The 14,155-nt window shown below is 44.5% G+C and overlaps 2 protein-coding genes across 5 annotated transcripts in view; one reads left to right on the top strand and one right to left on the bottom strand.

Annotated features, from left to right (window-relative positions):
• LOC144505239 (dedicator of cytokinesis protein 2-like) overlaps positions 1 to 14,155 on the top strand; it is a 618,318-nt gene that overhangs the window by 342,638 nt on the left and 261,525 nt on the right. The gene's annotated exons all lie outside the window — the stretch shown is intronic.
• The window catches only part of LOC144505238 (protein INSYN2B-like), an 81,760-nt gene that overhangs the window by 66,025 nt on the left and 1,580 nt on the right, over positions 1 to 14,155 (bottom strand). For all 4 annotated transcript variants that reach the window (XM_078231260.1, XM_078231262.1, XM_078231259.1 and 1 more), the window contains exon 2: positions 9,654 to 11,792. In XM_078231260.1, the coding sequence (XP_078087386.1) occupies positions 9,654 to 10,876 (1,223 nt within the window). In that variant the 5' untranslated portion in view covers positions 10,877 to 11,792. The remainder of the gene's footprint in view (positions 1 to 9,653; positions 11,793 to 14,155) is intronic.

Raw genomic sequence — 14,155 nt, 5'->3', positions numbered from 1 at the left:
TAAAACCATCTGTTACTTCCAAGGAAAACAGTGTTTGTTGCCATCGTTATTATAATTCATTTCCTCAAAGATCTTGCATCTGCACAGCGGGAGTCAAATCTTCAAGTCTGGTTCAGCAGAGGGCAGGACATAGTTGCATGAGGGCACACAGATGCGATTTAGTCATTCGTTTAAACACGTAACATCTTACGGCATCATAAATTCCTGTGTTCACATTTACAATGGAAACTACCTATGTAAACTTGTCACACTGTAATTACACCTTCATGCCAGGGGTGGCACTGCTTCATTGATGGTTGGATACAAATGCAGTGTGACAGCTTTAGACAGGCAGTTCACATAAATCGAAATTAGAATGGAAATATGTAAAATAAGGAAATAATGGGCACTATGTTATGTCGGCACGGTGGCACAGTGGTTAATATTGTTGCCTCACAGTGCCAGGGACCCGGGTTCGATTCCTGGCTTGGGTCACTGTCTGTGCGGATGCTGCATGTTCTCCCCGTGTCTGCATGAGTTTCCTCGGGATGCTCCGGTTTCCTCCCACAGTCCAAAAGACATGCTCATTGGGTGCATTGGCCATATTAAATTCTCCCTCAGTGTACCCGAACAGGCGACTAGGGGATTTTCACAGTAACTTCATTGCCGTGTTAATGTAAGCCTACTTGTGACACTGATAAATAAATAAACTTTGAAAAAAAAATTATAAGAGTGTGGACACAGGAATTCATAACAAGCATCGTTGCACATGATGGATGGGTGTTCCCGCTGAGCAGATTGGGGCAGCTGACTGACAGAACGTATGTCCAGGCCTCATTATTGTGGAGATGGTGGGCTGTGGTCAGTGCTTTAGCACACTTGGTCTGCCTACCAACAATATTAGGCAACTGCCAGGTGAAGGTCGACCCCTGGGAAGGTCTGGTCTGCTTGGGAAAATGGGGATATGGAGAAATGTGAGAAAATGGTTTGGCAGTGACTCTATTCGAGCTTTGCGGGCCACTGCTGCTGATCCTCCCAATCTCACAAAAACGGGGAGCCTACCCTTCAAGATCCTTTGGGCAGTTCAGTCCAGAAATGGTAATCAGTCTCCCACGTTTGTCCTAAGCTCCCTGATTTGAATTTGAAATGATCCTATTGCCAGACTTTGGGGATCTCTCTGGCCACCTAATGGCAGGCCTAGAAATTGGTGCCATGGCAACATTGTGCCACGATACATTGCCACGATACATTGTCCACTATTTTGATTTGGAAGAAAAAGCTTCAGAGTTTGTTCGAGTTAAACTTCTGTTTCAACTTTTAAGATTGGAAAACAAGTAGCTGAGGCAGAGATAAGGCACATTGAGATAGTTAATGCTTCCTCATATTTATATTGATAATTCCAAAACAATTGTGGTTTATAGAAATTCAGTTTATAGAATTACAATGCGTGAAGGAAATACTAACTATTCATTTTTCTGGAACCAGTCAACTCGTGTCAGGTCATTTCTGTTCAAATTCCTTCACCATTGATGTGAACCATGGCTCCACTTCTACACGATGTGGAGATGCCGGCGTTGGACTGGGGTAAACACAGTAAGAAGTTTAACAACACCAGGTTAAAGTCCAACAAGTTTATTTGGTAACAAAAGCCGCACAAGCTTTCGGAGCTCCAAGCCCCTTCTTCAGGTGAGCTTCTCCAAGGGGCTTGGAGCTCCGAAAGCTTGTGTGGCTTTTGCTACCAAATAAACCTGTTGGACTTTAACCTGGTGTTGTTAAATTTCTTACTCTGTCCACTTCTACACTACAGTAGAGCTAAGACAAAACATAAATCTTTGTATACCTTATGAAAAACAATGGGCTTTATGTTAACTCTGTGCAAGTGAATGGGTTTTGAGTCCATTAAAATGAGACCCAAACTGTGTTTACTGGGGATTGGCCGGTTGTGTGATGTTTATTGAAGCAGGCACACATTTATTTCATATTGTCGTATTCCTTCTGCGTCTTAATCAAAGGTGAGAAATACAATCTGAGCAGGAAATATAGAATAATAATCTGGGATGAAGTTAGACTTGAGGGAAGAAAAGGACAAAACCAGATAATTTGATCCCTAAAATAATGATGAAAATACCAGAATAGCATATAATAAACAAAACTCAAATTATTCAGATCTGATCGGTAGGACCTTTGATATTAGTACTTTGTATACTACATGTTATAGGAAATCTACAAGTTATACACACCTCCTGTATTTGTTGCATTTACTACCTTCAACAATTTCTATGTCATGTTCATTGATAATGGTCATTTTGTTAAGCACCACATGATGTGACTCACTATAAACAATAACATATGGAGATCTCCGGCCAATAAATTAAAAGCCTTGTACATAGCATGTCTTTTTTTAATGGCCATTTGCTTCCTGAAGTTGTCTCCCTGTCAGAAATCTTTCTTACTTGACATGGAGAACATCACAGGAGAACTGCAGTGTCTTGCATCTGGCACAAGAATCAACATCACACGGACTGATGAATTATACGAGGTACCGGATTCCATGACGCCCACAGCTAAAAGATTGAGAAGGGATGGGGGCGGGGGCTGGCGGCGGAGGGGGGGGGGGGGGAGCGGGGGGGTAGTGGGGGAGCGGGGGGGGTGGAGGGTGGAGTAGTGGGGGGCAGTGGGAGAGGGTGAGAATGCTGGCTGCCCTACAGTCATTTGCCTGTCAGTTGGCTTTCAATAGGGCTGGAGATGGGACCTCTGCCATACCGGATCAGAAAGTCTTGCCTCAGAGAGCCAGCCAGAGCCCGTCAGTTCCCCAGGACTTTGGGACAGAGGGATCAGGATTTTCGTAGTGCCAAGCTGGTAAGGCCTTTAATGAGCAAGTTGGGGAGGTGGGGGTGGAGAGGGTGGAGGCTAAGATTTCAGAGGCCTTGAATAATGGCAATTTGATGGAGGGGATTGTTAAAATGCTGGGGAGGGGTGGATGGGGGATGCTTTATTGGGTCCTGGGAGAAACTGTATACCACCACCCCCCTTGCTTGCTGGCAGCCCAGGAAGGGAAACTTGCTGGGTTGGGCACCTGCCGTGGCCCTCTCCCCCGGCAGATTAAATTCTTACAGTGGGAGTTTGGGCCTTTAAATGTTTAAAGTTTATTTATTTATTAGTGCCACAAGTTGGCTTACTTTAACACTGCAATGAAGTTACTCTGACAATCTCCTAGTCGCCACACTCCAGCGCCTGTTCAGGTACACTGAAGAGAATTTAGCATGGCCAATGTACTGACCAGCACATCTTTCGGACTGTGGGAGGAAACCGGAGGAAACCCACGCAGACACGGGGAGAACATGCAGGCTCTGCACAGACAATGACCCAAGCCGGGAATCGAACCTGGGTCCCTGGCACTGTGAGGCAGCAGTGCTAACCGCTGTGCCACCAATTAATGGGCATTAATTGCCCACTCAAGGATCTCAATCATACCACTAGTGCGTCGGCCACACAACACAACTCCCCCACTGTTGGCACAGTTACAAATGGGGATGGGGGCAGTCGGGTAGACAATGGGTAGGCCAGCCCCTAGATTTAACCAGTCACTCTCCAGTCTTCAAACTATCAATGGGAGAATATTAAATCCAGCCCCAGGTGTCACAGAGCACAAAAATTCCAAGAATAAAGCATTCCATGGAAGAAGGAACAGAAAGGTTTCGAAAAAATGAGAGGCTTGTCTTAAATCCAGCAAAATTTATGGTAATCATGAAAAATATAGAAAGAAAACAAAAGTAAAGATGAGGAAGGTGAAGTGGGAATAAGAGAGAAGTTTACAGGTCAAAGTGAAAGGAAATAAAAGGATGATCAAAGAAAGTAGAAAAAACAGTTAAATATTAATGCAGCTTTGTGTACTTAAATGAGCAACCTGATTATTAAGTATTTAAAATTAGTTTTGACAGAGGAAGTTGAAAATGAAACTGTAGGGATTTTTGAGATGCATGCAAGACATTTATCAGTGGAACCAAAAATTTAAAAGGGCACTGTAGAATACTTGTTAACAGGTGTAAAAATAGGTCTTAGATGTTATTCACCCTCAAACGGTGAAGAGATGGTAGAAGCACTTATATAATTCAGATGATAAAGGGCTAAGGTATGGGGGAGGAAGGGGGAAGAGTTGAAGACACAAATGTTACATCCTTGATCAAAAGAAAGGGGCTAATGAAAATATAGGCCTCTGTCTCACCACAAGCTGAGGGCGAGCTTGTAGCAAGGTGGCGTGGTAGCTCAGTGGTTAGCACTGCTGCCTCACAGCGCCAGGGACCTGGGTTCAATTCTGGCCTTGGATGTCTGTGTGGAGTTTGCAAGTTCTCCCTGTGTTTGCTCCGGTTTCCCCCCACAGTCCAAAGATGTGCAAGTTAGGTGGATTGGCCATGCTAAATTGACCCTTAGTGTCAGGGGGATTGGCAGGGTAAATATGTGGGGGGATAGGGCTTGAGTGGGATTGTTGTCGATGCAGGCTCAGTGGGCCGAATGGCCTCCTTCTGCACTGTAGGGATTCTAAGATAAAGATTTTCAACTAGTTGTTGTGGATTAACCATTGGATGTACACTTTACTTGATTTTAAATCAGTGAAAACTGGGTGCATTCTATAACAGGAGGTTGATCCACACCTGGGTGAAAAGTTGAGTAGAATGGACGAATGAGAGCTAGCGGAGGGTACTTATAAAGAATACTTACACACTTAATTATGAGCTTCTGGGGAATATGACAAATAAAGGGACACTGTTGAGTGTGGCACATACAGCTCTTTCAGAAGATGTTTGATAAATTTCATGAAATCACACCACCTCCCCAAATCCTTTCTCCCCATTTCTCCCCAGCACCTACAATCCTGGTTTTTAACATAACCCACTCCAGCATTTGTGTCATAAATTTGGATTGGAAGCCTGTTGCCTTCAGTGAAATGAAAGATTGAGTGCAAAATCATGTATCCGACCCCATCCCAGTCCTTCTGGACATGTTATATTAAAATCAGGGTTCGTAGTCCTAAAATTTACTGAGATTTAAAATTCACATTTTTCTTTCAAATCCCTCCATTGATCCCATTCTATCTCTGTAATCTCCTTCAGCCCTATAACCCTCTAACATATCTACTACTCCTCCAGTTCTGGCCTCTTGTGCATTGTGGATTTTTAGCGCTCCAGCACTGGGGGGCTGTGACTTCCATTGTCTACTCAAGCTCAGGATTTTCCTCCCTAAATTTCTCCTCTCCTTCAAGGCACTACTTGAAAACAACCTTTTGGTTGCCTGGACTAATAACAGTTACTTATGTGGCTTTGGTTGATTCAGCTCCTGCGGATGCTCTTTTGGACGGTTTGCTATTTTAAACTTACTTATGTAACTACGAGGTGTTAGTGTTATAGTTGACCAGATGGAAGGGTGGTTAAGGTCATGAAGCCAAGGGACCATCACAGATGTTTTTCACATCAGTGGAATGTAAGTTGTTGCATATATTGGAATCGCTTGTTTCCCATGGATAGAAATTACGTTGAAGTGAGCACAAGATAAAAATGAATAAACACCTCAAGCAAAAATTCTGGGCCTATGGGGAGAGAATGGGTATTGGTTCTGGACTGCTTCTGTAAACAGCTGGCAAGGACATTGTGGGATGAATAGTTTCCTGTGTCATCTTTTATTTTTCTCCTCCTAGGTGATTGGTGCCATGAACTCCAGGGGCGGCACAGTGGTTAGCACTGCTGCCTCACAGCGCCAGGGACCTAGGTTTGATTCCCAGCTTAGGTCACTGCCTGTGCGCAGTCTGCACATTCTCCCCATAATGGTATGGGTTTCCTCCGGGTGCTCTGGTTTCCTCCCACAGTCCAAAAGACATGCTGGTTAGGTGCATTGGCCATGCTGAAATTCTCCCTCAGTTTAACCAAACAGGCGCTGGAGTGTGGAGACCAGGGGATTTTCACAATAATTGCAGTGTTACTGTAAGCCTATTTGTAAATAAATAAATCTACCAAGCCTGAGGGAATAGTTAATCAGCTTAAAACACAACTTCCTACTTAACAACAATGTGGAAGCATCTTCCCCTTCACCCTATGGACTGCCGCAGTTCCTGAAGACTCACTAATATATAGAGCTGGGCAGTAAGTTCAGTCTTGCCAGTGTTACACACAACTCTAGAATTTTTAAAAAGACACAGAAACAATAGAAGAGACACAGCCCTGGTGGGGAAAGTAATTGGCAAAGAGTCTAATTTGCATAATTGCTATGTAATTATTACACTGCACCCTGTGATTTCTGGCACTGTGTCTTATGCAAGTTATCAGATTTTGTCAAATGCTTCTCTCGGCAATGAAGTTGGTCTTGACTTTATATAATAGGGGATATGGGCAATAGTGAGCCAGCAGCCTGTTTAACACCTCAGCGGATTTAAGTGAATAGAAATTAAGGAGCCATCAATCGGGTTGTTGGCTTGCTATCACCTGTCTTACACCATCACAATGAGCGAGTAAACAGGAGGGATTCATCCCGTTCTGAACTCTCCATCTCTCACCCAGAAGGGAGCTCTGGATATTCCTGTTGATGACTGCATAAACAAATCTGGGAACTTGGCAACAATTTCCTTACTGTACCTTCCCTACCTCTGTAAGCCTGATTGATGCTCCCTGTCTTTTAAGGCAATTGGTAATGTAGAATGGGCAAAAGACAGCAGATAGTCCAGTTCCCCCAGAACTCCAAGTGACACTGCACATTCCCATGAACAATTCATTACTCCCTAGACATCAGCAATGGACTCAGACTCTAAGAGGGCAGGGACATGTTTCGGGGCACACTTGGTACACTGGATGCATGTACCACAAGTATTGTCCACTGAATCTGACTCGCACATAATGAAAGCCATTCCTAAATTTATTTTTGCCACCTTCCCTTCTGTTTGCCCAGGCTCCATATTAGAATAAATAATATAGATGCACTGGGAAAGCGAAAAGAACATTTACAAAGATCAGAGGTATCGGGAAGGGGCTGAAGCTATTTCCCCTTTCAAAAGGAAGGCAGCCCTGCAGTGGTCTTTAAAATTGGGAAGGGATTTCCTAGGATTGATGTAGAGAAGCCATTTGGGGGGAATCCAAAACTAAGAAACATAAGGGTAATCGATCATAAATTCAATAAGTAATTCTGGAAAGAACATCTTTAAATCGAGTGGTTAGAATGCAATACTGCCGACTGCCTGGAGTGGTTAAGGTGAATAGGATAAAGGAGCAGTTAAGTAAGTATATGCGACAGAAAGGAATAGAAGGATAGATAGGATGAGATGAAGTAAGGTGGGAGGATTCCCGTGTGGGACAGAAACACTGGCTTAGATTATTTCAGGCAATTGTTCTGTTTCTGTGCTGTATATTCTGTGTAATTCTGTCCCTCTGAGTTTTATCAGATATAGTTAATCCCAAAACAACATTTACAAATTCTTCTTGATTTAAAGAAGATAATTGACATGTCTCTGATTGATGTTTTTTAAGTTTTAAGGGTGCATATCCTTCTAACCTGGGGTGGCACGGTAGCACAGTGATTAGCACTGCTGCTTCACAGCTCCAGGGACCTGGGTTCGATTCCCGTCTTGGGTCACTATCTGTGTGGAGTTTGCATGTTCTCCTTGTGTCTGCGTGGGTTTCCTCCGGGTGCTCCGGTTTCCTCCCACAGTCCAAAGATGTGCGGGTTAGGTTGGTTGGCCATGCTAAAATTGCCCCTTAGTGTCCTGGGATGCGTAGATTAGAGGGATTAGCGGGTAAAATATGTAGGGATATGGGGGTAGGGATATGGGGGTAGGGCCTGGGTGGGATTGTGGTCGGTGCAGACTCGATGGGCCGAGTGGCCTCTTTCTGTACTGTAGGGATTCTATGATTTCTATGACCCAGGTTCGATACTCAACTTGGGTCACTGTCTGTGGAGTTTGCATGTTCTTCCCATGTCTGCGTGGGTTTCCTCCGGGTGCTCTGGTTTCCTCCCACAGTCCAAAGATGTGCTGGTTATATCGGCCATACTAAATTCTCCCTCAGTGTACCCAAACGGGTGCCGGAGTGTGGCGAATAGGGGATTATCACAGTGACTTCATTGCAGTGTTGATGTAAGCCTACTTATGACACTAATAAATAAACTTAAACTTAACTCCTTACTGTTGCAATGCAGCTGTACAATACTTGGTCCAATAGCCTGGAGAGGGCTCCCTATTTCAAATTGACTACCAACATCACTCCTCCTGGCCACTTGATGATTCACTTTATGCCAAGGAGAGATAGTTATGCTTTACTTGTATGGAGCCTTGGTCAGACTTCGGCATCCTACTGTCACAGTAGGTAACAAAGTTGCCCGGCTCACTTACTAGCAGGAGAGTATTCTAGTATTGGTCTGTCGATGTGGGAAAATGTCCTATGATTAAGATGGAATTTGCTGATGTGAGGAACTTGCCTGCCTGCCGTGGGCTGTCAATTGCTCCCATTAATTGAAACCTATTATCCCTGAGCATTTACTTGTGGCTCAGGGATTAACTGGGAATCACACTGCTTTGCCTAGTAAAACCTGTTGGATTTGCCAGCAGCCGATGAGGCCAGGGAGTTCCTCATTGTCAGGCACTTATTGTCTGATCAATGTACTGACATGGGGTGAGGGAAGCCACTGAAAATCATCCCCTGTCATGGCCACCAACCCATGACCTCTCTCTCTCAGCTCCCCTCTGTAACCCCACTCTCCCCTCACTCCGTGAATCCAGATATCCACCAACATTCACTGCAGCGATCATTGCTCATGATGGCACTGCCAGCTTGGAGAGCAGCCCATTCCGTTTTAGTCAGCAACTCTCAGCTGACAGGATTTCTGCCACTGGGGTCCTAATTCTGAGAGGGGCCCAATGCTGTCCAGTTAAATGCCAGTTTGGTTTGGCCTTCGCGATGTGTGTTTCTCACTGGTTCTCCAGCCAGAGGATGGGACCCACCTCAAATCCAGCCCCTCTGACTTGAGAACTGCACCTCAGTTCGGGACACTACACCTCAGCAAGAATATATTGGCCTTGGAGTGGTTTCAAGTCTGATGAAAACTTGTTCATCAGAACAGGTTTTAGTGTGTTAAATTATTATGGCCAATTGCATAAACCTGGTTTGGATTCCTTTACCTATCAAAGACTAAGGGATAATCTGATGAAGCTTTCTAAAATGGTAGAGACTTGGTAAGGTTAATACAGTGAAACTGTTTGTTCTGGTTGGGAGGTGAAGAATAGACGCATTACATATTCATATTGGTACGGATAATCAGGAAGAAAATCAGGAAACATTTTTTTACACAGAGGACAGTACAAATCTAGAATTTTTACTCCAAATATCTATAGAAGTGGGCCCCATTAGGACTCTGTGTTAGTAAATGTTTTGTTGAGGGTGAGGTGAGGGTATTTTGGGATACGGAGTAGAGTTGTGTAATTGGGGTTAGTGTACTGAGTGAATGGTGGAGTAAGGGGCTCAATGGCCTCCTCCGTGTTCTCCTCTCTCTTACAATTTGATCCAGCTCAGCCGGACCCCTGGCAGAGTTTCAAGTCTCACCAGATTGGAGGTGGGGGAATTTGTTTTGGGATTCCACCGATCTGCTAAACAAGAGTGTGAGACAAAAGCAGTAAAAAAAAGTAATAAAAACCGTCGTACCCTTCATTGAGTGCTTTGGTTTTCTCCATGTCCTGAATTACATTCAAGAGGACTTTAATCTTGTGTTCGTTTGACTGCAAGGTATCCTCTATAAACTGCATTCTGCCTTGGAGATCACAAAGGTCCCTCGGTGTCAGATGGATTTGATTAATTTCCTTAATCCTTTTGCTGGTTTGAGATTTTATTTCCGTGTTACAGGAAGCTGTATGATTGCGTATGGGTTTTGGAGAGCTTTCAGTGCCCAAGAGGCCTGCCTTAACACCACTTAGTGAGCACAGTGGGGATTTGGAAACGTCCGTGCCCACTTGATTGCTTTTCCCTGCACAGTCGGCAGGAAGCTCTGAATAGTCTAGCCAAATTTCTTTTTTGCAGTGACATGAGCCCCTGCTCTCAGTTGCAGTGCATTGTCGTGTGGGCGCTGGCTCCAATTTGTGCACAGCAGAACACTTTGGGTGTGCACGACTCTCACAACTTTCGGGCAGGGAGGCAGCAACTTTGGAACCAGAGTGACCAGGATCCGATGGGCTGCCCGAGACCATTGAGTTCTCAAAGTTATGTGCGTCCGTGGATGTGTCTGGGCAGTGGCATGAAACTGCTTTGTCCTGCAGTGTGTCTTGTAGCTCAGGATCTGATGCCTGTGACAGCGATTTCCTCTTGACCGAGCTGTAGATGCTCGATTGGGGTGATGCCCTGGCGGGTCTTTCAGTCCCTTTCTTTTGGGCTTGGCCTGACTCTGTCTGTTTAGACTGCATTGCAGTGTCCTTGGTTTCCAAAGCCAGGCCATTGCTTGTGAGGGTAACCCTGGTAGCTTTCACTGACTCCATTGACAATGACCCCTTGGTCAATCTTGTGGTGGTCTTCAGCTTCCCCTTAAACTTTGGAAGGTGCTTTCTCAGACTTGGTGATGTCTGAATAGCAATGCTTTTGAGGACACCCTGGGGCTTTGTAATCACCAATGAACAGTTGGCCAGTCCTCGAGGCCGAGAGGTTTGTGCTTTCCCTTTAAGTGCGGGTTTCCCTTCAGTCCTTTCTCTCATGTTAGACATGCATTCCTCTTTGAAGTGCACCTGCTGAACTTTGCTTTTGCGTTGCTGGACCTGCCCGGCAAAATCAACAGAATCGTGACCTTCCTGCTTGAGTGCAAGGGAGCGTGCCTTTGGGTTTTGCAGTGGAGCACTGTTACATCTCAAAGGCTCCAGATAATTGCTTTCCTTGCGACCCATCGCAGTGCTCAGCAAAAAGGCGAAAAATTGTGACCAGGCATGTAGGTAAAAAATGATGAGGTGCAGGCGGAAATATTTCCCCTGCCAAAAACCTGATAACGTCAATGTAGCTCAGAATGAACTGGACTGCAAGGTCAACGGGTGACTTCTGCTCCCCTGGTTACAGTTGTCCGTTATGCTCATCAGACCGAAGGAACGGGAACTGGAGAATGCAGATTCGAGCTTTGTGAACACCTTTAGTTCTGCTCACATTGGAACTGAGTGAACTGATAGGCAGAAAGAGAGGTGAGGAAAAGAAACACTTTGTCAAAAGTTGAAAGTACACATCAGAAAGCAGGTGCAAAGACATTAACAGCTGGGTGTCATTTTGTACTGAACAAGCTTTTGCTTTACAATTCCAGACGTCCCCCATTGTAAAATGGCGCTGAGGCTATTTCGCGAGTCACCAGCAGGCCATCACATCCCTACTGAGGGAAAATGTGGCTGCCAAAGGGGCTTCTGTGTGTTCAGCTACAAATGAGAAGTGGATTTTCTCAGGATTCTGGGTGTGGTTGGTCAGTGCCATGGGGGAAGCTCATGTGAGAACTGCCTCGGGTGGACCCCCTGTCCTGTGGTGATGGTGTTCAGACTGGCTCCTCCGACAGCAGCTTCCATTAGGGAGAACCTTTTCTCATTCAGCAAGCAGAACCCAATCAGCTCCAAGTCAGGGGGAGAGAGAGATCATTGCCGTCCGATTATAGCGAAGCCTGGTTGTCAAGTGATGTTTATTGGAATATATTTGATTCCAACTGTACGCCAGGAGGAGGTTGCAGATACAATTTTCAGTGGCTCTCAAATTTGGATGTACGCCCTAAACAACCCACCAGGACACTTGAGAACACATTGGCCAGTTGGCAGTGGGAAATCACACTTGTTTCTGGTGAAAGGGATATAAAAAAGAAAATGATTTAATGGTTTGCTCAGGCCGAACATTTCAATTCAGGCAAATAATGACGTGATTTTTTTTAAAAATCCAGAGCTCCTTCTATGCCAATAGCTCTGTGATCTGATTTGAAACATGGTCACACAGAGAACATGAATAGATTATCTGTCAAATTCCCTGAAGAAACGATTCCCTTGCAATTGTCCAGTCCCTTGAATATCCATCGAACATAACCTGCAATGTTCCCCTACATTGCATCTCACTGCATTCCTTCGGCTGTCCCTTCTGGGCCCTTTGTGTAAACTCATTAAATCATCTGTACTGCCTATGGTCCTCCCTGATTTTAAGGTGGTGCATATATTTCAAGCTATAAACTGTCAGTCAGGGCTTCCTAATTCTGTTCCTTTAAGGACCTTGAATAGATTTTACTGTTGGCAATGGGTTAACCTTGGCGATAGTATAAATATTTGTTCACAGCACCCTCTAAAGGCTCGGTTGATAAAAGTTTTGTTTTACTGCCCACAACCTTCTAGTTTTGATTCCTGGTCTTTGCAGAAATAGTTGCTTTTGGCTGACAACCCGAGATTCTCAGACAGGTCGGTCAACCAGGGATTCTTCTATCCAGTGATCCCTGCTAAAAGTATGTGCCTGTCTGTGTGCATGGACACCGGATCATGATGGAATTGGGCTCAGCTATGATGCCTCCCAAGATGCAATAGCCACCGAACCTTCACTCTCTCTCTCTCTCGGGGTAGTTCATTAAGGGAGCTGACTTGGAGGTGATACTGAAGCGAAGAACAGTCCTGGTGTGCATGTACTGTAGCAAGATATACCTCCAGGACTCATAGATGAGGGGGCGAAGAATAAAAAATGCAAAACTTTGAAATAGTAAAGTTGGCTTAAGAACTAAAAATGAGTAGATGGAGAGGAGTTAACTCTCACCTACCATGAACTTTAATTGAACCTTTAAATTTAAATGGAAGTGTAAAGAACAAACTATGAACGAAGAAGCTGTTACAACTTTGGGGCATTTCTTAGTGTTTGAGTGAAACACTTTGGTTGAATCACAGTTGCAATGTTGAGAAATGATTGCCTGTTTTCTAAACTCTATGAACCAGACAGCTCTGTGTTGTATTACACAGACCACGAGAGGTGCAGTACGTTTCGAGTTGCCAACCTTCCAGAGGTGTTCTAGAACCCTGCAGACAATCCGGGAGAAAAATCAATTGGCTGTTAAACCCAATTGCGTTTTGATTTCCTACACTTTCATTTATTGGTTTGAACTGGGCTGTTGGAGATGGGCGGCAATGTGATTTAAAAAAAAACCTCAGACTCACGTCAGTTAATGTTTACTGTGTGTCAGTGTCCCATACTCGCATTTACTCAGGCGTCGCTGTTTTGGATAGGTGCTAGACACCAATTTCCATGGCTACAATCCTTGACAAATGACCCGGCACTAACACTAAGCTTGTGGTCTTGCTGTCAATTATTCTGATGTGGCAAGCGTGCAACAGACCCATTCCACAGCAGAAGACATGCAGCTGTGAACGTTCTGTTAACCACAGAACTGTTTTCACTAGAAAGGATGCCATAGCATTTTGCCTAATTAGATTAGCAGAAGGAGCCGCTGTAAGGGGAGAGATTTATCAAATACTCTATCCTTTTATAGAAAATGCTGATGGCACTGTGGATTTACACCTTGTATCGCTGGTATATAGAGAAAGACGTTGTGCACTTAATGTATAAAATTTAATGTATTTTTCACCCTAGCATGAATTTAAAAACTAGACTGGATGTACAATTCCCGGTCAGGCATTCAGGTCGGGAACAACTCCCTTACTGCCCTTGGATTGAGGAGAGATGGGAATTTTCACCTGCTCCTGGTCACTGTCCAGTAATCCAAGCTGGAGTATGAGCATCGGGCAAACAGGATGGGACACCGCTGTCACTGCTGTCTGCTGTCTAGTCTTAGAGGTGACCAAAGGATAGTGAGGGAAGCCACCTGATCTTACTGGAAACCTGTCTCAGCAAAGGTTGGCATCCAGAGAGGAGAAGTGATCAAAAGAATGAGAAAGGTGAAGAAAGCCTCAGTTGTGAAAAGAATGTTAGAAGGGAAATAGCAAGGTTTGCTTGAAATCTGTGAAAACCTATTGGTATCTTTACAAAACCGACTTATTCCATGTTCATAAAATCTCTGAAAATCATCACTTTAAAATAAGCTGGTGCAACTTATCCTTAACCTTTTTTCAGCAGCTGTTAGCTAGCAATAAAACATAGTCGGAGATCTGCTAGAAGTGGGTCAGCTCTGGGGAGGAAAATTACCAGATGTACAGGGATAAGGAGAGATCAGCTCATTC

The sequence above is a fragment of the Mustelus asterias genome, chromosome 16 (genome assembly GCF_964213995.1).
Source record: "Mustelus asterias chromosome 16, sMusAst1.hap1.1, whole genome shotgun sequence".
NCBI lineage: Eukaryota > Metazoa > Chordata > Chondrichthyes > Carcharhiniformes > Triakidae > Mustelus > Mustelus asterias.
This window is presented reverse-complemented; position numbering and strand designations above follow the sequence as displayed.